The 23,411-nt window shown below is 43.5% G+C and overlaps 1 protein-coding gene across 1 annotated transcript in view; it reads left to right on the top strand.

The window, feature by feature from the left end:
* LOC148511833 (5-hydroxytryptamine receptor 3A-like) overlaps positions 1–22,703 on the top strand; it is a 37,784-nt gene extending 15,081 nt beyond the window's left edge. Inside the window, exons 8-9 of the mRNA XM_088482697.1 lie at positions 20,343–20,471; positions 22,441–22,703. Of these exons, the coding sequence (XP_088338823.1) occupies positions 20,343–20,471; positions 22,441–22,703 (392 nt within the window). The remainder of the gene's footprint in view (positions 1–20,342; positions 20,472–22,440) is intronic.
* Positions 22,704–23,411: the final 708 nt, after the last annotated feature.

The following is a 23,411-nucleotide window of genomic DNA, read 5'->3' as shown; positions in this document are numbered from 1 at the left end:
ACTTTATACTTTTAATGCACTATGTGGCCAGGACCGAAACTAGGATTTTTGTCACCAGGGGCAAGACAGTAATTTGGCGCCCCCCATGTAATTCCCCCTGCAGTAGTGCCCATATTGTAATGCCCCCATAATAATGCCCATATGTTAATACCCCCATAGTAATGCCCCTGTAGTGCCCACCATACAGTAATGCCCCTGTAGTGCCCATGCTCCCATATTAATGCCCCTGTAGTGCCCATGCTTTCATAGTAATGCCCCTGTAGTGCCCATGCTCTCATAGTAATGCCCCTGTATTGCCCATGCCCCCATAGTAATATCCCTGTAGTGCCCTTACAGTAATGCCCCTGTAGTGCTCATGCCCCCACAGTAATGCCCCTGTGGTAATGCCCCTGTAGTGCCCATGCCCCAATAGTAATGCCCCTGTAGTGCTCATGCCCCATTAGTAATGCCCCTTATTGCCTATGCCCCCATAGTAATGCCCCTGTGGTAATGCCCCTGCCCCCATAATAATGCCCCTGTAGTGCAGCTTATTAAAAAAAAAAAATACTTACCTTGAACCCCGCTCCTGCATCCAGCGTCGCGTCCGGTCCGCCGGCTGGTCCTTGGAACTATGGGGGAGATGTCATGGCGTCTCCCCCATAGTGCCCGTGGGGAGAGCCGGAAGCTGGAGTTCGGGAGAGAACTCCAGCCTCCGGCTCCGGCTACACCGCGTCGCTGCAGAGAAGGAGCCGGGCGCCCGCTGGTAATAAATATTACCAGCGGATGTCCGGCTTGGAGCCTCTCTGCAGCGCCGGGCTGGAGGTCACTGGCACCAGGTACAGCGGCTCACCCGGTGCACGTGCACCTCCAGCCCCCCCCTAGTTGCGGCCCTGATGTGGCGCCCCCTTTATTCAGTTTTGTAGAAAACTTTTCCTGGTTGGATTTGGGTATATTGGGGAAGACGACAACTGATAACAAGAGGTGTGCAACCAGACTGACAGCTTTTTTGGATGTGGATTGCAGCCTGCAAATTAATTGAGAAATCTATTACTGGACTTGTAGTTTCACAAGAACATTCTTTAAGAAACTGCACTTGCGCTCAAGCATATTCCATATATATATATATATATTTATATTTATTGTGACAAGAATCACATAAACCGGCGGGTAAAATCCAAAAGAAGCTTTATTTCCTCACCATAGGCAGGTATACAGGACAGTGCAGTGTTCACGGCAAGATGTTACAGGCTGGTACATAGAATCTTCCAAACAGCAATACAGTTCTTTTAGTGGACTCACAGGTCCAGGATCCCTAATACTAGTCACCCCCGGGCCTATAACCTGGGCAACTATTTTACAGTCAGGATCAGTTTCCCAGTGTCTCTGTAGCTCATTTACCAGCCTCATACAGGTGTCTGTAATCAGCTGCATTTCCAGACTCAAACACACACAAACCCTGACCTGGATCTGACAACATGCAGTTTTACCACTATGTCAGATTTATCCTGTCCTTGCCACACTCCTTCCTCCTTAGCTTCAACCACCCTGCTGAAGCTAACACCCTTTCAGGCAAGCTCTCTGCCTCGCCCACCTCTATTTGTGTCATCCGACCGGGAACACAATCCTCTACCAGTTTCCAGAGCTCGCCTTGCACCCCCTCTTCCTTCCCTAGCTTTACCATATGGTTGCTCGGAGGTTTGGGACCCACAAACTTTCTGGAAAGGGCATCAGCACTGAGGTGCTGTTTCCCTGGTCGATGCTGAACCTCAAATTTGTATGGCCGTAAAGTCAAAAACCAGCGAGTCACCCGGGCATTCACATCTTTGTTTGTGTGCATCCACTGTACGGGAGCATGATCTGTAACTAGCAGGAATTCTCGCCTCAATAGATAATATTTCGCGACTCTACTGCCCATTTAATCGCCATGCACTCCTGTTCCACAGTTGAGTACTTGCGTTCCCTGGACAGCAATTTCCAGCTAAGATACAGTATGGGTTTCTCCTCCCCGTCTACCTCCTAGGAAAGGACGGCTCCTAAACCTGTCTAGGAGGCATCAGTCTGCAAAACAAACTGCTTAAAGTCAGGAGCTTGCAAAACAGGCTCTACACACAAAGCTTTTTTTAAATCCTGCCAAGCAGCCTCTGCTGGTCTAGACCACATTATCTGATCTGGAGATTGTTTCTTAAGGCACTCAGGGCCTGATTCAGAGCCGCTCGTAAGCGACCGCTCGTTCGCACTGAGCGATGTTCGCACAACTGCGCATGCGTACGGATTGTAATACGCATGCGCGAACCAGTCAGTGTGGCCAAAAATCGTTTGTTCGCAAAATAGCGAATGCCTGCTATTTTGAGTGACAGGAGGAGGCGTATGTGGGTGGTAACAGGGGAAGGTGCTTGAAAACGGGGAGTGGAATTCAGAACGCAGGCGTGCTTAAAGGTCAAAACGGGCGTTTTATGGGTGTGCATAATTAATACAGCAGCGTCAGCGACCACGTCACTTGGTTTTTTTTTAGTCAGAACTACTCGCAAAATAGCGGTTGAAAAAACCAACCACAAGAATAGCGAGCAGTTCATACGCTGTTCGATGTACTCAATTAATCTAATAAATAGCTACATGATGTATGGTGCGAGCGGCAAGGGAGCGTATTTTTCAAAATTTCGACCGCAAGTTTTGCTCGCTCGTTCAGACTTAGAGGCGTGAACAGACCGCAAAGTGCGAACGGTTCATTTGAATAGCCACCCCTTTTTTTTAAACGAACGACCGCAAATAGCGAGCGGCTCTGAATGAGGGCCTCCATCAGTGGAGCTGCCTTAGTGGCAAAATCACGTATGAATCTGCGGTAATAACCCACCAGACCAAGGAATGTTCTAAGTTGTGATTTACATATAGGTTTAGGCCACGTGAGGACTGCTTCCACCTTTCTGGGCTGAGGTTTAACCTGTCCTCTGCCTACGATATATCCCAAGTATTTCGCCTCCACCAACTCAATGGCACATTTCTCAGGGTTAGCTGTAAAGCCCGTAAAGACTGTAACACTGCCTTTTACCCTTGGAAGGTGTGACTCCCAGTCAGAGCTAAAGATGACGATGTCACCTAAATATGCAGCTGCATACTCCTTGTGGGGCCGAAACAACTTATTCATAGCTCTCTGGTAAGTTTCTGGTGCTCTATGCAAACCAAAAGGCAGCATTTTGTACTGGAACTAGCCCTCTGGGGTAGAGAAGGCTGTTTTTGCTTTAGCAGCTTCAGTCAAAGGAATCTGCCAATACCCTTTTGTCAAATCAAGAGTGGTGAGATACTGGCTTTTTGCTAGATTCTCCACCAGCTCGTCAAACCCGGGGCATAGGGTAGGAATCAAACTAAGAAACTTTATTTAACTTGTGAAAGTCATTGCAAAATGTAAAAGCACCCGAAGGATTAGGCAATAAGACAATAGGGTTATTCCATTCACTGTTTGACTCCTCTATTACCCCTAAGTACAGCATCTCCTCCACCTCAGGAGGAGTAACAATATCATGCTGTATGATTTGGGTCTTTCCTGGAATAACAGAGAATACATGGTTTCATGCTACTAAGCTCACCACTTCCTGTTTTTAGCTAAAACTGAGGGTGACCTCCATGGGTACCTGACAGTCTGGGGTTCTCTTTGCCACTAAAGAGGGCTGACTGGCACTTTATTTTCAACGTTTTAATAGACTTACATGATAAATTTGTGGCTCCTTCCATCTACCCTCCTGTCGTACCCTGTAGTTTATAGGTCCCACCACCTCTATGATCTCATAAGGGCCTCGCCATTGAGCATACAATTTGCTTTCCGTAGTAGGCACAAGTACTAGTACCTTGTCTCCCGGTTTGATAGACCAGTCGACTGTGGTAATGTCATAATTGCATTTCTGACGCTGTTGTGCTCTGTCCATATGTTCGTTCAGCAGTGAGGCAATCTGCCTTAACCAGCCATACAACTGGGACACAAACAGAACGATATTAGGATCTTCGCATGGCTGTTGCTCCCACCCTTCCTTTAACACACCTAAAATTCCTCTAGGTTGCCTCCCATAGAGGAGTTCAAAGGGACTGAATCCCATGGAGGATTGGGGCACCTCACAAACTGCAAACATCAAATAAGGCAGGAGTAGATCCCAATCTCCCTTTTCTTGTGATACCACCCTCTTTATTATCTGTTTAAGGGTCTGGATAAAGTGTTCCACTAGGCCATCCGTTTGATGGTGATAAACTTAATCCTATCTACCATTAACAGTTGGCACAAATCTTTCATCAATTTAGATACAAAAGGGGTTCCTTGATCTGTTAGACCCCATTTTGGTATTCCCAGACAGGTATATAGCATTAATAACTCCTGGGCTATAGTGCTATATTTCATGTTATGTAGCGGTATGGCCTCCGGGTACCTTGTGGCATAAACTACTACCACTAATATGTATTGATGCCAATGAGCAGATTTTTCCACCGACCCTATCAGATCCATACCAATTCTTTCAAAAGGTAAAAATAGAAAACACCTGGCGCTAATCCTCTATAGATTTAAAAAGAATTATATTGCTGTTTCTGCAGCTCTTTACATTGGAGATCTACTCAAACATCTCCTAACATAAACCAGAGAATAGAAAAAAGAAGAAAAGAGCGCTGAATACAGCAATAATATTTATTAGCAATTTAATAGCATATGAAAATTATTAATATGTAAAATCTCCAATATAGACAATTATGTACATATATAACAATTGCCGGCCAGCAAAATTTAAATCCTAATTGGATATTTCAGCACATATATATTATCCACACATAAAAATATAATTATACAATATAGCACATAAAAATTAAATTAGATAGAAAATCTCCCTTATGAGAAATACTAAACAAGTGATTGGATTTAAAGTCTCTCCTGTTATAGATAATAATATAGCTTTTCCAGGATTGACAACAGTAATGGTGCATACACACGATCAGATTTTTCCTTCAGATATGGACGATAACGATTTAAAAATCGTTCAGTCGTTCATATCTGAAGGAAAATCGTTCATATCTGACATGCCTGAACGATGGACGATCAACGATGCGCGTTCCCGTTTGTCAGATAACGATATCTGACATCTGATGGGTTTGCAGTCAGACTTGGACGATTCCATTCATTTTAATGCAGTCAAAAATCGTTCAATCGTTCAAATCGTTCAAAACTTTGGTCAAATCGTCCAAATCGTTCAAATCGTTTAATCGTTCATCTGACAAATCTGACAAGTCTGACAAATCTGACCGTGTGTACGCTCCATAAGATTGTAGCAAGTAACAAGCAGAGTTACAAGAAACTATGTTGCCCAATAGGATTCCTTTTCATTCTAAAGACCCTTAGACAGAGCTGTGGAATCCTGCAATTCTAATCAGATGTGGATTCCTTTTGATGATACATGTTTTTTGTTTTATTAGTTCAACTGCTTCACCTATAATTAGTTCAAGGCAGCTTGTTGATTTTTATAGTGTTTATAAAGCTACTGCCTTTTAGATTCGTAAAGGTACCTTTATTCTTTATAAAGTGTTCAATAATCCTGTTAAGGTATATTCAGCTATTTAGCTGTAATTATTTCCATGAGAGATATATTCACCTATTAAAAGGGAGAAAGATTACCAGGGTGATGAGCTCATAGGTGTAGATGGTTCACCTCACGGTCTGCCCGCTGCCAAGGTCTGTAACTGTATCATTCGTCTCGAAGGACTACCCTGTACTCGTTCTCTCCGAGTGTGTATTCAGCACAACAGAGGTCCTGCTGACTGAGGAAGCCGCTGAGACTAGAGGCGAAGAAACGCGTTTTTACTAAGTAGTGCTGGCTTAACGGATGCACATACACCGTCCGTGTGACATACAGGCGGCTGACTTTTGAAGACTGGCAGTCTGACCCTGAGCGCCATTGCAGGCTCACTGCTAAATGGCTAAGGTGACGTCAGGCAGAGGACTTCTGTCTGCTGAGTACACACCCGGAGGAAAACGAGTGCAGGGTGTACCTGGAGAGGAGCGCTATAATCACAGACTTTGGCAGTGCACAGACAGTCAGGTGAACCATCTACACCTATGGGTTTTTCACCCTGACGCCAGACGACCAGGTGACGTTAAACGGAGGACCTCTGTTGTGCTGAATACACACTCGGAGAGAACGAGTACAGGGTAGTCCTTCGAGACGAGTGATACAGTTACAGACCTTGGCAACGGGCAGACCGTGAGGTGAACCATCTACACCTATGAGCTCATCACCCTGGTAATCTTTCTCCCTTTTAATAGGTGAATATATCTCTCATGGAAATAATTACAGCTAAATAGCTGAATATACCTTAACAGGATTATTGAACACTTTATAAAGAAAAAAGGTACCTTTACGAATCTAAAAGGCAGTAGCTTTATAAACACTATAAAAATCAACAAGCTGCCTTGAGCTAATTATAGGTGAAGCAGTTGAACTAATAAAACAAAAAACATGTGTCATCAAAAGGAATCCACATCTGATTAGAATTGCAGGATTCTACAGCTCTGTCTAAGGGTCTTTAGAATGAAAAGGAATCCTATTGGGCAACATAGTTTCTTGTAACTCTGCTTGTTACTTGCTACAATCTTACTGTTGTCAATCCTGGAAAAGCTATATTATTATCTATAACAAGAGAGACTTTAAATCCAATCACTTGTTTAGTATTTCTCATAAGGGAGATTTTCTATCTAATTTCATTTTTATGTGCTATATTGTATAATTATATTTTTATGTGTGGATAATATATATGTGCTGAAATATCCAATTAGGATTTAAATTTTGCTGTCCGGCAATTGTTATATATGTACATAATTGTCTTTCAAAAGGTACAGAAATGACAGGGAGGAGAACCGAGGGTGCCCGAAACCCTGGCCGGGATGCTGTCTTCTGACACACCGGACATTCCTGACAATACATTTTTACTGCTGCATGAATGCCGGGCCAGAAGAATCTTAGCTGAATATGCTGGAGAGTTTTCTCCTCCCCCAAATGGCCACCCCACAGGTGTGTATGAGCCGCCCTCAACACTAACTGCTCATGTTTCCAGGGAAACAAAAAATGGTCTACTCTCCTACACTGCAAATATGTTACATGATATAACAAATAATTTTTTAATGCAAAGTATGGTACACCTACCATTTATCACTACAACATTTTCAAATGCATTTATCAAGTTCCCATTATTCTGTTGGTCTTGGCCAAAGTCCTGCAAAGACACGTCCTTGCCAATGGGAACCCACTGTGCCTCCGTCTCACTCCCCTCCTGCTGCTCACTGGCCAAGGAGGGTGTTACAGCCACCAAACTTTGGGACACAGCAAAGCTTGGCTCTTGGGACACCTCTGAGGTGGACCGTCATCATGCCAAATAACCACCTCTTGTCATAATGGAAAGTCCCGCCCTAGGATCAATGGGTAGGGTGGTCTGGTGGCTACTGCTGCTACCATCTTCAGAGATCGCTCTTTTATAACTATCGGGAGGTGCACTTGGGGGCAATCTTCTACATCCCCATTTACACATATAATCTTTACCGGGGGTAGCACCTGATTAGCCCCAGAGATGATGGTTAATTTGCTGTCATTGTCCATTAAGGCCCAGACCTCCCACCATCAAATGAAACAAGGTGGTTTGCATCAGAGAAGTGCTTCCAGCCACCACTGGTTGAGTTGTTTTTCCAGCATTGCAGTCCATCCCCTTGCCCTGCTTTGGGCAGTCCCGGCGCAAATGACCGGGCTCGCCACAATCAAAACACCCAGCTGGAGGTGGGTTGTTGGCTTTAATAACTGAGACCTGGATTCTAGGCTTGGGTACTGTCTGGAGCCACTGCTTTTTTTTTGTTCAACTTCCCAAGAGTCAGGTACTGTTCAATCGCCACCACTAACTCCTCAAATGTTTGAGGATCAACCTGTAGGGCACCACACAGTCTAGTACTCGCACAGCATGGTCTAAAGCCACCATCTATACTATATGCTGAGCAGTTTTTATCCTGCTGCAACCATGCCTTACTCAGCCTGCCTTATTTGACCTGCTGGACCCTTGGAGTCTAAGACAAGTTCAGTCACCATTCCTGAAACTCCTGAGCTTTACTGGGGCCAGTCACTACACCCTGCTGAGTATGGCCCTTTTCAAGTGAGGATAGGAGTTTGCCTCAATCACATTTAAATCTACATATGCTGAGAGTCCCCTGTGAGAAAGGGAGAAAGTCCGGCAGCCCACTCCTCCTCAGGCCATTTTAAACGATCAGCAGTACGCTCAATGGTGCACAGAAAGCTTCAATGTCATCAGATGGGGCAAGCTTCTGTACACCTCTTGCTCATGCCCACCTTTCCTCATTTCAGTTAACTCTGCATGCAATAACTGAATTTCAGTTTGTTGCCCAGCAGCCAGAGCCTGCTGCCCTGCAGCTAGTTCAGGAAAACTTTTCAAAAGCTCCTCCATTCCACACTGCTTTATCCCTTTATAGACAAACTTAGTAGGCTTTATAAACTCTCTTTTGCAAGCCAAATTCCCAGCATTCTATATCAGCTGGCTTCCCTTAAAACTGCACTACATTCCCTGGGCTCCCAGCCCCATACACAGGATTAAGCAGTTGTATATTGTGCACAATTTGCATACACACATGGGCAGGTTATCACTGTGAACAACTGCCATTTTATGGCTTGCCTGCCACACTCACCTACCCAGCTGCTAGTAATGCGACTCAGACTCACCAAGTCACTACACACCGGGTAGCATCCTGCAATGCATCTTACTGCCACTGTGGGTGGATCCGGTCACTATATCCGGGCTCTTGCTGCCTAGTAATATCCAGCAAAGTCCCTTTTTGGGCACCAAATGTGACAAGAATCACATAGACTGGGTAAAATCCAACTGAAGCTTTATTTCCTCACAGGCAGGTATAGAGGACAGTGCAGTGTTCACAGGCAAGATGTTACAGGCTGGTACACAGAATCTTCCAAACAGCAATACAGTTCTTTGGACTCACAGGTCCAGGATCCCTAACACTAGTCATCCCCGGGCGTATAACCTGGGCAACGATTTCACCGTCAGGATCAGTTTCCCAGTGTCTCTGCAGCTCTTTTACCAGCCTCACACAGGTGTGTGTAATCAGCTGCCTTTCCAGACTCAAACTTACACACATACGCACACAAACCCTGGCCTGTATCTGACAACATGCAGTTTTACCACTATGTCAGATCTATCCTGTCCTTGCCACAATTTATTTATTAATATTTCTTATGTGTATTCCAAACCATGGGGTTTTAAATCACCCTTTTACATAGCATTGCATGATGGGGAATTAAAACATGGCAACAGTGAATTTTAAAGTTAAAAGTGTTAATAGTGAAGTGCACTACTGCACAGTCTCCAACAAAATGGCTCATCAAGAGATAATTCACTCCCATACCAAGATGGCCACGGAAAGTGTAATGGTGCATGTGTGGCACCATCTTGCCACTGTGTATGAACAACTTGGTGGGGGACAGGCAACCTACTCTTAGCTCCTGAGACCAGTGACGTTAACCACTTCCATTGTTCCAGAGCCCTGCACAGCTACACATACTAAGAGGACAGTCACCGGCTGGTGATGTCAGCACCCTTGTTCAGCTTCAGGCTCCGCTCCATCCAGAACCAGATATCTGTAATACTGAGCATGGCTGTACATCCACTACTGCAATATAAGCTACAGAGCCTGGTTAAGCTACACGAGTGGTCATTGCCTACTATTTAGCCATTGGTGTGTACAGTACTCTGCTGCACACACATTCCCAACAGGTTATGGGCCCAGGCACAATAGACCCCAGACAGAGACACCACAGCACTTCAAGTCCCAGGTAATGCATGAAAGCTACAAAAAAGGAGAAAAAGGGACTCTTGGTGGGAGCACACAATAGGTATAGAGATATGGCTGATACTAGCAATTAAAAATTAACTTTTATTGAGCGTAATATTAAAAATAAGCAACCGAGAATAATTCAACAAACAATACGTATATACATAAGTTAAGAGAGATACATTCTCCACTATGGATTGAGAAAAGCCAGGCGGGATAATAATAGGATAGTATAAATATTTATATGCGCCTTTGGCCACAATATAATATTTTATTTTATACCACTTGATTCATTGTTGAAGCGTGCTGCCTCAAGAAAAATTCACCTATAATGCTAATTTCTATCTCCACTGTTGCAACTGTGAGCAAGCCTATCAGCAGCGAAACGCGCGTCAGACTGACACTTCCGGGTCATGTGATGCACACACGTGACTCCAGTTTTCCAGCCACAGACAGCGGCATGCACTGGCACTATCTACAGCACTACAGACTACAAACCAGGACTGCACGCTGATCAGGTAAGTGGCGCATACACCCTGCACTGCCTAGCGCATCAGGGCAGACGGCCACCCAACCTGACAGCTTATTCATCCATTACTTTACATACACATGCTGGACCACCCCTTGCTTTTTGCTGTTTTCTATTTGCAGCATAATAGTTAATTATCTAAGAGGGACAAGCGATTGACTGCTTTGACTATAATTATCAATCATATACCCTCATGCTATGCAAATAACTAGTATTTATCATCAATTTCATTAATATATATTAATGAGATCCATTCTGGTGTTTCTCTGTGCTGTCTTTTGTCATACTCTTTGAAGTTTCTCTGTGTGAGATTTATAAATTGTATTTATTATTGGCATGTATTACACTCCAATTAATTATATAAACTCAATTCACATATAAATGAATGATTTGATAATATTTTCTCTGTATTAACTTTCAGTGCATGCGGGCATATATATATGTATGTATGACTATCTCCTATATAATTAAAGGGAATCCATCCCATCAGGAGATAGACATTTGCATCAAAGGTAATTGTTCTTGATGCAGTATGCCTAAACTGTGAATAATTTGGTAAAAAATATCATATTGTGGCCAAAAGCATATACAAATATTTATACTATCATAATATTATCTCGCCTGGCTTTTTTCAATCCACAGTGGAGAATATATCTCCTTGGATTTATTTACACAAGTATTGTCTGTTTTCTTGTTTGTTGAATTCTATTTAGCAGCCTATCCTTCTAATATTATGGAGATAGAAATTAGCATTATAGGTGAATTTTTCTTGAGGCAGCACGCTTCAACAATGAATCAAGTGGTATAAAATAAAATATTATATTGTGGCCAAAGGCGCATATAAATATTTAGGCTATCATATTATTATCCCGCCTGGCTTTTCTAAATCCATAGTGGAGAATGTATCTCCCTTAACTTATGTATATACGTATCGTTTGTCTCTTTGTTTGTTGAATTATTCTCGGTTGCTTATTTTTAATATTACGCTCAATAAACGTTAATTTTTAATTGCTAGTATCAGCCATATCTCTATACCTACTATTGTGTGCCCCCACCAAGAGTCCCTTTTTCTCCTTTTTTGTGGCTCATATGTCATATACCGACTCTGGGGAGCACCATAGACTTTCCTATTGATAGGCATACAAATAATACCAGCGCTCAAATATAATGACATAAAAATGTAAACTGTTTTAATAAAAAAATAAAATAAAATATACACATAAATTACAAATAGTAAAACCAATACACTGTGTGAAATTGGTAAAAGAAAAATATGCGTTCTGGGCAATAAATAGACATGGAGTTGGTCCACCTCAAAGGCTGTATGTAATCCGTTAGGTGAGTGTAATTAGCAGTGTATTTTGCCACAATATCGCACTGCAGCCGTGTTGGTAAAGTCTAGTACCGCAATGATCTAGAAGTGGCATAAAGTCCCAAATGGTGGTATAGTGAGAGCAGGTGTACACTCTCCATAGGAGATATACTTACCAGTGTCAATGTCCTCAATCAAACGGGGTCTTGATTTTTAGCAATGCTCTCAGAGCTCTCGCAGATAAGTGGTCCCCCTGGGCATGAATTCTGGTTCACAAATCCGGAATCTCCAATATTGGATAATCCCACCAAAATGAGGGAAACGAGTATAAATCAAGCGGTATGAATTGGTGGGATTATCCAATATTGGAGATTCCGGATTTTTGGACCAGAATTCATGCCCAGGGGGACCACTTATCTGCGAGAGCTCTGAGAGCATTGCTAAAAATCAAGACCCCGTTTGATTGAGGACATTGACACTGGTAACTATATCTCCTATGGAGAGTGTACACCTCCTCTCACTATACCACCATTTGGGACTTTATGCCACTTCTAGATCATTGCGGTACTAGACTTTACCAACACGGCTGCAGTGCGATATTGTGGCAAAATACACTGCTAATTACACTCACCTAACGGATTACATACAGCCTTTGAGGTGGACCAACTCCATGTCCATTTATTGCCCAGAACGCATATTTTTCTTTTACCAATTTCATACAGTGTATTGGTTTTACTATTTGTAATTTATGTGTATATTTTATTTTATTTTTTGATTAAAACGGTTTACATTTTTATGTCATTATATTTGAGCGCTGATATTATTTGTATGCTTTTCCTTGTGTAAGGGACTAACGATCCCTATTTTCTAGCTGCTCTCAATTTACTGGAAAACACCCATTGCAGCGCTCCTATTTGGTAATTTATTAGCATCTGTGTTTTTTTTCCTATTGATAGGTCTGCTAGACTGTGGTCTCATGATCCATGATAGGAATATCGACACGTGTATGTGTGTGTATTTATCAAGTCCATTTTAGGTATATCTAAGAGATATTATTCATCATATTTCAGCAGGATTTTTTTCAGTGCGGTTCCTGTATACATTTCAATGCATGAAAGCTCCAAGAGCATACAGCTGTGACAGGCACCCAGAACACTTAACTACAAAAGGGACACCTCAATATATAAGTGAGAGAAGAGAGATCAGAGCCTTCTTAGTGTATACAGAAGTGCCCCAGTCACAGCAGGAAGTGTGTTACAAATGCCAGACAAGCTGCTGCAGCACACAAAGAGACAAGCACAGTGCATTTTGAGCAAGAGATGTCACAGTAAACACATTTTACAGCATCAGTGCTGTGATATAATAGCTGTAAGGAGCACAAGCATAGGAATAACACTTATAATGAGTTTCATTAAAATTAAATGTGTGGAAATTTGCTATGGAAATGCAACTTAAGCAGGAGACATTGTGGAAAGTAACAGTAGATCCTGTTAACAGTCCAAGCTCAAATGAAGTAGAGAGAGCCATTGGTACCATAGGCTTAAGCATTGAGCAATATAAATACTCCCTAATACATGGCAAAGTGTCAGCTAAAGACATGTGGACTGCATTGCAAGAAGCATGTCAGGATGGAGGTCCCATAAGAAGAATAAACGGATGTGTATTATATAACACAAAGTTACATGAATGCAGAAGTAGGAAAGATGATGTCTGTATCTCAGCAGTAAGCATCTGTTGGTATCAGGATAGAAGATAAGGAAATTGCAACCGCCATGCTTCAGAATCTAACAGAGTTTGACTTCTTATTAGTAACATTGGAAGCAAACAGTGCAAAGTTGACAAAAAACACAGTGAGAACAAAGCTATTGCACTTCCAGGAGCATGTACCCTGTGAACCTAGTGCTGAGGCAACTGGATTACAAGCAAATAGTGAAAAGTTTAGAAAATGTAATTCAAGTTCCAGTGTTATAATTGTTTCAAGATAGGTCACAAGAATTTTTTTTGCAAACAGAGAAAAGTGGATCCAGTGCAGAGCCAAAAATGTGATGACAAAGATCAGTCAGGCCTGAGTGTAACAGATAACCACAGAAAATATTCATGGTATATTGATTCAGTTACAACAAGACATTTCATCTGCAAAGAGCAATGGTTCACTAAGTGAGTGTGATCCTATCACAATCAAAGGAATCAGCAATCAATTGGGACAATTAAAGCTCGATTGAGGAAATTGGTTCAAGAACCAAATTCACAGAAATCCAAAATGTATTCTCTGCACCAGAAATGGGAACAAATCTTTTTGAAATTAGTGTCCTAGTGTTCTGTCTAGAACAGAGGCCACAGAGTTCAATTTGCAAGAGGAAACTGCATTGTGAGAAACAAAAGTGGGACAGTCATCAATATGACACCAGCAATTGTATATCCTTGATACAAAAGCACTGCTACTCAAGGATGACAAGTGAGTCACAGTCACTGGAACAGAAGATTTGGTCAACTTGTATATGACAGTGTTCAAAAGCTGCAGAGAGGGATGGTCACAAACACAGAGAAACCAGGTTGTGAACCCTGCACATTTGGAAAACAAAGTCATCAACCATTTCCATAGGCAACATATAGAGCAAAAGCACCATTTGAAATAGTACATTCAGACATGTGTTGACCAATGGAGGTAAAGTCTATTATTGGATATAGATACTTCATGACATTTATTGATAACTTCAAGAGAATGACACACTTGTACTTCATAAAGGATATATCTGAAGTAGCTAAAACAACTGCAGATTACAAGAGACTCGTAAAGAAAGAAACAGGCCGCAGACTCAAAATTCTGAGATCTGATATGGGGGAGAGTATCTCAACAAAGAGGTCAATCAATTCTTGACAAAATATGGAAAGATCATCAGTTGACCATTGCTCATAGTCCAGAGCAAAATGGAGTTAGTGAATGAGTAAACCTGTACACTAGTGGAGAAAGCAAGATGTATTTTGAAGAATGCAAACTTAGAGAAACAATTTTGGGTGGAAACCATGTCCACAGCAGTCAACTTAAAGAACTGTTCACCAATAGTTGCGCTGAATAACATAACACCAATTGAGGCCTGGTCAAAAAGAAAGCCAAGTGTAAAGCATCTTAGAACATTTGTAAGCACTGCTTATGTTAATATACCAAAGGAAACAAGACGCAAGCAGGATTCAAAGTCATTAATGTGCATAATGCTCAGATATTGTCATGAGAGGAAAGATTGTGGATTCCAACTACAAGAAAGCTTATCAAGTCAATGGACATTATATTTAGAGGAACAATACAGGTTGTGAAAAATCCAGATTTTTACATGCAGACAAAGTATGTGTCATTGGACATGCCGGCAGCTGGAGACAACTCTTAAACAGAAACTACCAATGTGGGAGTTCAACCACAACAAAAGTCATCTGCTAGATCAAACATTGGCATACCCCCCAAAAGATACGATGAAGTGTTCACAAATTTAGCATTATGTGTACCTCAGGAGGTCCAAGAGCTAAAGTCAAAGACTGACTGGTGTGAATGGAAGTCTACTATAAGAAAAGAGACTTTTCAAGAAACAAGAACTCAAAGTACAAAGACATCAAGCATCATGATATTGACAACAGATTAAAAGTATTGAGTCAAGAGACTATTGCTAAGGTCTATGTTATCAAGAAAGTGGACTTTCTTTAAGTTCCAAAAAGGAAGGCCAAACCCAAGTTTCTTGAGTTTATGATATTCTTTTGTGTGACTAACATGACCTTGTTCTTTCCAGGTTGCTATGAGGAGGTTTATTTTAAAAGTTTGTGAAACATGGAGAAGCTTGTAGCAAAGGGGAAGGGGGGGGGTGAGTAGTGGAGTACGCTACTGCAGTCTCCAACAAAATGGCTCTTCATTCCCTTACCAAGATGGCCTATGATAGTGTATCTGTGCATGCACGGCACCATCTTGCCATTGTGTATAAGCGACATGGTGGGGGACGTACTTTCTCCTCTTCACTCCAAAGACAAGCAACGCTAACCACTTGATACGTTGTTCCAGAGCTCTGCACCGCTATCCATACTGAGAGGACAGTTACTATCCAGTGATCTGTCAGCACCCCTTTTCCGCTACAGGTTCTGCTCCATCTAGAACCAGATATCTATAGCTGTGATTACAGCTGTACATCCACTACTACAAAATAAACTACAAAGCCTGGTTAAGCTACCTGAATGGTTATGGTCTTCAATTTAACCACTGGTGTGTATAGTAGTACTCTGCTCTCCACCAAGGCTGCACATTCATTCCCAACAAAAAGGACCACTAAACCCAAAAGATAACCAAGGTGTTGTCACAAGCCGCCACACTGCCAATGCTGTGCGTGGTGAACGCCGGGCAAGCGTTCGCTGAAGTCTCCTCCTTCCTCCTGTTAGGATCTGTGGTTGCAGCATTTTGTTTGCAGTCCCAGTCTTGATTGCTGCTGAGGCTGTACACTAATTACTGCCTGTCTGTGTGTACTGTCAGGTGCACCCTGATTGATTTTCCGGTCTGTGCACAGCCGAGGTGCTCACTGGTCTCTCATTAGGGAGTCTTGCTCCAGTTGGGCCCTGTTTTTGTTAAATTCCAGCCAGCCCTTCACTCCATGCCGGTGATAGAGTTACTCATGCTTTCGGTTGTTCCAGTCTCCTGTTTGTTCAGTTGAGTATCTGTGTTTAAGTATTATTCACTGCTGTTTGTTCCATCCAGGCGGCATGGTCTGCATTCCATTTGCTGTGTGTTGCTCAAGTCATTTAAGCAGCACAGTGTGCATCTCTGCTCTCAGCCGCGTGTGTCATCCCAGCGGTTCAGAGTATACCTCCGTCCCGGGCGCATGCCAGCGTCCGGCGGCTAGTGTCAACCCGTTAACACTGGTCGCATCTCAGCATCTCAAGTACACAATCCGGCACACTGATGTCAGTGTCAACCCGGCAACATTGGTAGCATCTCAGCGTCCCAAGTGCGCAATCCAGCGCACAGATGCCAGTGTCAACTCGGCGACATTGGTAGCATCTCAGCGCCTTTTTCACAGAGACTCACCCGCCCTCAAGGCTGCCTCCACGGCCCGAAGGCTACATCACATCTTCGGCCATCAGGCCACTGCTAACCACAGCATTCCAGCCCTCAAGGCTGCCTCCACAGCCCAAAAGCTGCATCACATCTTCGGCCATCAGGCTACAACTACCACAGCATTCCAGCCCTCTAGGCTGTCCCCACAGCCCAAAGGCTGCATCACACCTTCCGCCATCAGGCCACAACTACCACAGCATTCCAGCCCTCAAGGCTGTCTCCACAGCCCAAAGGCTGCATCACGTCCTCGGCCATCAGGCCACAACTAATCAATATCAATTCAGACCTCAAGGCTGCCGCACGGCTGCATCCGGCCAAGATATACCAGCCCTCAAGGCTGTTGCAGGACTATTCCCTACTATCATGCCCAAGCCTTAACAGGTGTATATTGAATAAGATCTATTCGTTTTATGTCAGGAGCTGATCAAAACTAAAAGACAACCAATAGCTTGTAGTGGGGAAAGTCGGCTTCATTGTTTTTTATTGAATTGGTTCGATGCTTCATTTTGTAGCCCCAAATGTCAACCAATCATCATTCTGCCCAATTAATAGCCAATGGGATGATAGGCAGATTGCTATGTTTGAGGCTCCACTTTCTGTAATATTATAATTATTGGGAATTCAATAAACCACAATGTTCTGTCAGAATATCGCATGCTAATACAATGCAGGTTACCCCACAGAGGTGTGACCAAAAATAATTAAAGTTTTCCCTCTCGTAAATGCCCACATAAATGCCTTTGAGTTTAAATTAATATCCCCTCACAATCAAATGCTAATGTTGAAATGCATTTGAATATTTGAGTCGGGCATTCTAGAGAAGAAAAATACTATTTAAATTAACTAAAAGGAGGCGCTCGTCTGAATTTGTCCCCCTGTCATCCAGTCTCATATTATTGTCCCACAATCTCAAATATTTAATGGTTAAAATTCATCTGACCGTCGTAGAGTAACAGCACGAGATTGCAGGAAAGTTAAGAAAATCATTAAGGGGCTAATTCAGAGTCACACACAAAGAGTTTGAGGGAATATGTTGTGTTGCCACAAAAGATATTGGGATCACATAAATGGGACTAAATTGCCAATATGGGGTCAGATCATGGAAGATGTTGTATTTTATCATAGAACTTTGATATAACATTTATTTAATTATTTTATTGGCTATATATAACCACATCCACATTAGACAAGCCACATCCGCATGGTTTATATAATGCCCATTTGTCTATAATTTGTCCACATTATAATATTGTCAACATGATTAGAATGTTGACAAAAAGTTCCTGTGATTTAGCGGTGACTAACCTGTTTTGTAGGGTCCAGGGGTGTCCTCCGGCGGTCAGCTGATGTTGACTTCTGGCTGATCCTGCAATGGTTGCAGCGGTGAGGATTGTTAGCATCATAGCCTTCCGATGCCACAGCCTAACTCTAACTCACCGCTACCGCAGCCTAACCCTAGCCCTCTGCTGCCGAAGCCTAACTCTAACCCTCTGCTGCTGCAGCCTAACCCTAACGCTTCGCTGCGATGCCCTAACCCTAACCCACCACTACCGCAGCCTAACCCTAGCCCTCCACTACCAAAGCCTAACCTTAACCCTGCCCTGATGCAACCTAACCCTAATCCTCCAGTCCATGCAGAATGTCGATATTTCATGTCAACATTGTGAACATGGCAACACTCTGCAGATGTTGACATGTTCAATGCCAACATGTCAACAATGTCGACAACATAAATGGCAACATTGTGTTGTCGCATTATGATTGTCGACATTGTAAATGTCGATATAATGACTGCAACCCCCCCATGGACATATTGTTACATATCTTTTGATGTGTTCAAGACCTTCTAAAAACTAATGTAACACAGACAGGACTGCTGATACATACTGGTGGTGTGGCTATTCACCTCCGCTAATCCCAGAACCCCAGTTGCCTAAGGACACCGGCACCTGGATGGCACCGCTTAGTCTAATGAAGAATGAGGTCTCTGAAAATACATATTTGTTTACAGTGAGCTGGCAGCAGGTCTGATCAGCTGCAGCTATCTGACATTGTGACCATCACTCCATTAGTGCCAGCAGGCCTCTGCGTGTGTGGCTGGCTGGGCTGTCAATAGTGGCGCCAAGAGAAGGGGAGGGGGCCCGGGCTTGTTGGAGGGGCCCAGGTCAGATGTTGAGGTGGACGTTGTCCCCCTTTGCAGCTCCTCTTTATAGCTAAAGCCTCATGCCTGACATTGTAATTATTGGATCACCTGATTAGCCAGTAAGAATGCAGTATACAAAGTCAACAATATTACAAATAATAGAAATTGTGAACAAGCACTGTTCCACTAGGATTCAAGCAGTCACAGCATCAAACTATGGGTTTCCACCAAGTCCCAAATAAGCATCAATAATCAAAAACAAAGTTCGTATGACACTTGCGGCACTACTAGTCTGTCATTTGTCCTTCTTTCATATAATTCATCCGATGCATCGATGTACACCCATTCCTACATGAGAGATGAGGGGTCGTATATTAAATGATATTCTGGGTTTTCCACCAAGAAATATACCAATGTGCATCCAAATTCTCATAAAACGATAAATAACAAGAGAACGACCATAATGTAATAGGTCAAGAAATCCTAACAATAAAGTGTACAGTAATAAATAAAAATTCCAATCGACTATTTCATAAAACTTTTATCATATAGTTGATTGGAATTTTTATTATTTATTTATTACTCTGCACTTTATTGTTTGGTCTTTTGTGTACCTAAAAATGACACTTTGAATTTTTGTTCATGAATAAATATGTATTTGTTATAAGGTATTGTAACTAAACTGTTGTGTGTCCCTGTGGTAGGCTACTTTGATAGTAAGCTTTACTATAGTAAAGAATAACGTGTCTGAATCACATTCTCTTATTGCATAGCATTGTGGAAAATGTCTGTATATAAGAGGTAATAATATTACATGGGAATGGGTATGAAGTCCCGGCGGCTAAATAGCTGCCGGTTCATATCCCAACGACTGCAGCCCGAAGAGAGAAGATCCTGAAAGGGTAGGTAAGTACCCTATCTCTACCCATCCCCCCTAAACCTCCCTTAGTGGTGCCTAACCCTAACCTCCGACTCACCGCACCCTATCCCTCCCGAGGGGGGAGGGGGAGGGGTGGTGCCTAACCCTAACCTCACCCCCAAAACCTAACCCTGCTATGCTCCATAAACCTAATCCTCCTCCCCCCTATGGCTAACGCTAAGGACGCCCCGGACTTACCTCATTCGGGCTGGCGTCTTTCGGCTTTCCGGCGATGGGATTAAGATAGTTGCTATTTCGACATATATCTTTAGTATCTTGTTGGGATTTCGATGTAAGTATTGAGACCGGCGGCATCGCGGCCGCCGATCGTATAACTACATCCCATTACATGATTATAGAAATATGCACACTATGCTATTACATATTACATAGCAAAGGTTCTATTTACTTTGCATTGGAACCATAGATGCATCTCTTACCTACAGAATACCTTAAGCTTTTATCTGTAACCTGCAGCCTGACGTATGTATACTATTTCCATTCTGTTGTAGTGTCGTTCTTCATTGGTACAATGTGTTTGATGGTTATTGGAATCCTAGAAACCATCTTTATCATTTACATTGGTGGTAAAGTCCATAAGCCACATGTGGCATGCAACGGGATATTCTCTTTATACCAAGGTAATGTAGCTGTATATTGTATGGAAATCCTGGCACTTGTACCAAAAGCAGTGTTAATGTACAAATAGTCTGCTTGAAATTGTGGGCAAATTTTATCAAGATATAAGATTATGGACCTCATTCAGAGCCACTCGCTGCTGGCGGGCGCTCGCTCTGAATGAGGGCGTTTTTTTTTTTTTTTCTCTGGCCGCTTGCAAAGCTGTGGGAGACCACCCACAGGATGTGCGAGCGGCCCAGAGACCGTCGCGATAGTCGCGACCATCGGGCTTGCAGTGAGACCCTGGGGTAGGGTCTAGCTGCCGCAAGCCCGAGTGAACTTCCTGCTCCAATAGAACAGGAAGTCCACTACTGACATCACTAGTGATGTCAGTAACCCCTCCTACGAATGCCTGCGTTTGTCTGGACACCCCCCCTCCTGCCCACAAAACAGGGCGAGCTGTCAATCAACATCGACAGCCGCCCCGTCTTATTGTGAGCCCTGTAGCGACTGAACTTCAGTGCGCAGTGGGCAACCATTGAGCCGCTTGCGAGCGGCTCTGAATCGGGCCCTATAACTGATGTTGATGAAAAATTGTACACTAAGCGTATAGAAAAAATGGGCAGAATCCGATACATATCCGTTGCAGTGTATTAATTTATTCTCCTGGTGGCGAGAGCTGGAGAAATTAGCATTCCTGGCAAAGGGTCAAATGAAATAATATGGGGCGGATTCTGAGTTGTGAGCAAACCCAACACAGACCCATCGCAGAGTGATTGACAGGAAGTGCCATTTGTGGGAGGTGGGCGTCCCTGTGTAGTGCTGCGGTGGCATAGCGATCGCAATGGGTTAGCATACTATCGCAGCTGAATTGGGTGCATAATCGCCATTGCATTCAAAGTTGCGATCTGCAGTGAATCAGGCCATACGGGCACGCCCCTAAGTATCATCATCTAGGGAGCGTGGTCTATGATAATCAGGCACTCCCCCTTTTCAGGCGCACAAGAGAGACGATTTCAATTATGACGGTTGCGGCAGCAGGTTAAAAACAATTGGAGGCACGGCTTTCCGCCTGCAGGCGCATGGATCCCCGCATTAGCCCTATGGATTCTCACATTATCATAAGGTAGTAAATATGGCTTCCACTGCTGCCCACAACTTCAACCATTCTGCCAATAAGATCTTAAATTTAGAGAATATTATGGGCTCGATCCAGTTAGGTGTGAAAGGGGCGAATTACCATTGCAACAGCATAAAAATGCCAGCCACGGCAATTTGCCCACCCTCGCAGCCCAATCTCACCCTGGACTCGCACATATTTTTTTAGCAGCCCTATGGAGCTGCAAGTCCAGGGGTACCATAAGTGCAGCAGTCAGCCGCACTTACTCTCAGATGTGAGTAATTCGCACCTAATTGGATCGAGCCCTATGAATAGACGTTTGTGAATTCCGCTCACAACATATTTTGCGTTCATCTCCTTTAAGAGCAGAGAGAGGAACAGTGAGTCGAGAGCTATATCACCAGGCTCCTAACCAAGTTTAGCTATAGGGCCTGTGATTCACTGCTCTGTCCCTGATAGTGGAATAGAATTGCACATAGTAAGAGTATGGCATGTGCGCAGACAGCCGCACCGGGCGTGGGTGAAGGGGGCATGGCCTAATCGCGGGAGGCGTGGCCACGCCCCCTTAGGGAAGGAACTTTTTTGCAGCGGCTGGGGAGGGGGGGTCTGTGAGCGTATAGCCAGTGGGGGGGCGCGATCAGTGTGATCGCTCCCCCACAGGTATAGGAGACCTGCTTAACAGCCGTGAACAGTCTCCCAGTGCAGCCCAGCACACAGCAGCGTGTGCCGGGCTGCTGTGATGCAAGAGGGAGGGGGGGCGGCGCCTGCCCAGGCCCAGGGAATTAGTACCCTTTCCAACCCACCTCTCGGCGCTCCTGGGCATGTGGTCTTAAAAGTATGGAAATTAACCAATTGTTCTGCATTTATTTTAGGACTTTTTCTAAAGTCTGGCTCCAAGGAAGTACAGTCAGTGGCTGAGCATCTGGTAACAGAGGACGGTTTAGCCTCCATGCTGGAAAAGATATGTAGAGACATGCAGCTGGTGAGAGAGCAGATATTATCACTACAGGACACTGAGACGTTGGAGAAAGAACGATCAGATGTGCAGGAGAGGGTGGAGAGGCTGCTGTTTTACAGCCATATTGTGCTTGTTACTGTTTTTTATACAACAATTTGCATCAATTGGATTTTGTAGCAATTCTACGGGATTAGCAATGGTTATTTCCACACATTTTCTTTTTCTTAATAATTTGTCTGTAAAGTGTGTCAGGTGGGAAATCCGTGGTTCACTATAGGTTATATTAATTAAAAGCAATACAGAAATAAACAAGCAAACAAACCTCAATGTCACTTGCATGCAAAGGAAGCTATTTTTGTTTACGTTTTGGGAAAGGCAAAAAGCACCCAATAAATTGTCTGGAATTAAGAAATAAGCTGCTCCCTGTGTCCTCACATAACTAATTTTAAGATGTGCTGTATAACAAAAAGCCCCAACAAACAAAAACACACAGCTAAATACCATATAATAACATTACTCATCCAAAAATGATTATGTCCAAAAACTATTGCCATTTTAGAAACAGTTCTGGCATTGTTGTTGAAGAACAAGATGTAATTGGCTGCCTCTCCGGGAGGGGACAGCCAGGTCGGGTTCCTCGTCACAGCAGAGGGGCATGACTTGGCAATAGGGGTGGGCATAGTGGCACGATCACATTATCGAAGTCCCGCCCCCCAATATATGGCATGCCAATATTACAGGCATTGTAAAGCGGGGGGCAGGCTACGATGCTTTGATTCAGCGCTAATCACGTAATCCCCCTGCCACCCTGTGGACTGCCCACTTTTGCTCAGTAAGTGGGCAGCCACTGGGAGTGCGGGCAGCCACTGGGGGGAAGAGGGTGTG

Source organism: Taudactylus pleione, unplaced genomic scaffold (genome assembly GCF_031769625.1).
Source record: "Taudactylus pleione unplaced genomic scaffold, aTauple2 ptg000290l, whole genome shotgun sequence".
Taxonomy (NCBI): Eukaryota; Metazoa; Chordata; class Amphibia; order Anura; family Myobatrachidae; genus Taudactylus; species Taudactylus pleione.
The sequence above is the reverse complement of the archived record's forward strand: the minus strand, read 5'-3'. Positions and strand labels throughout refer to the sequence as shown.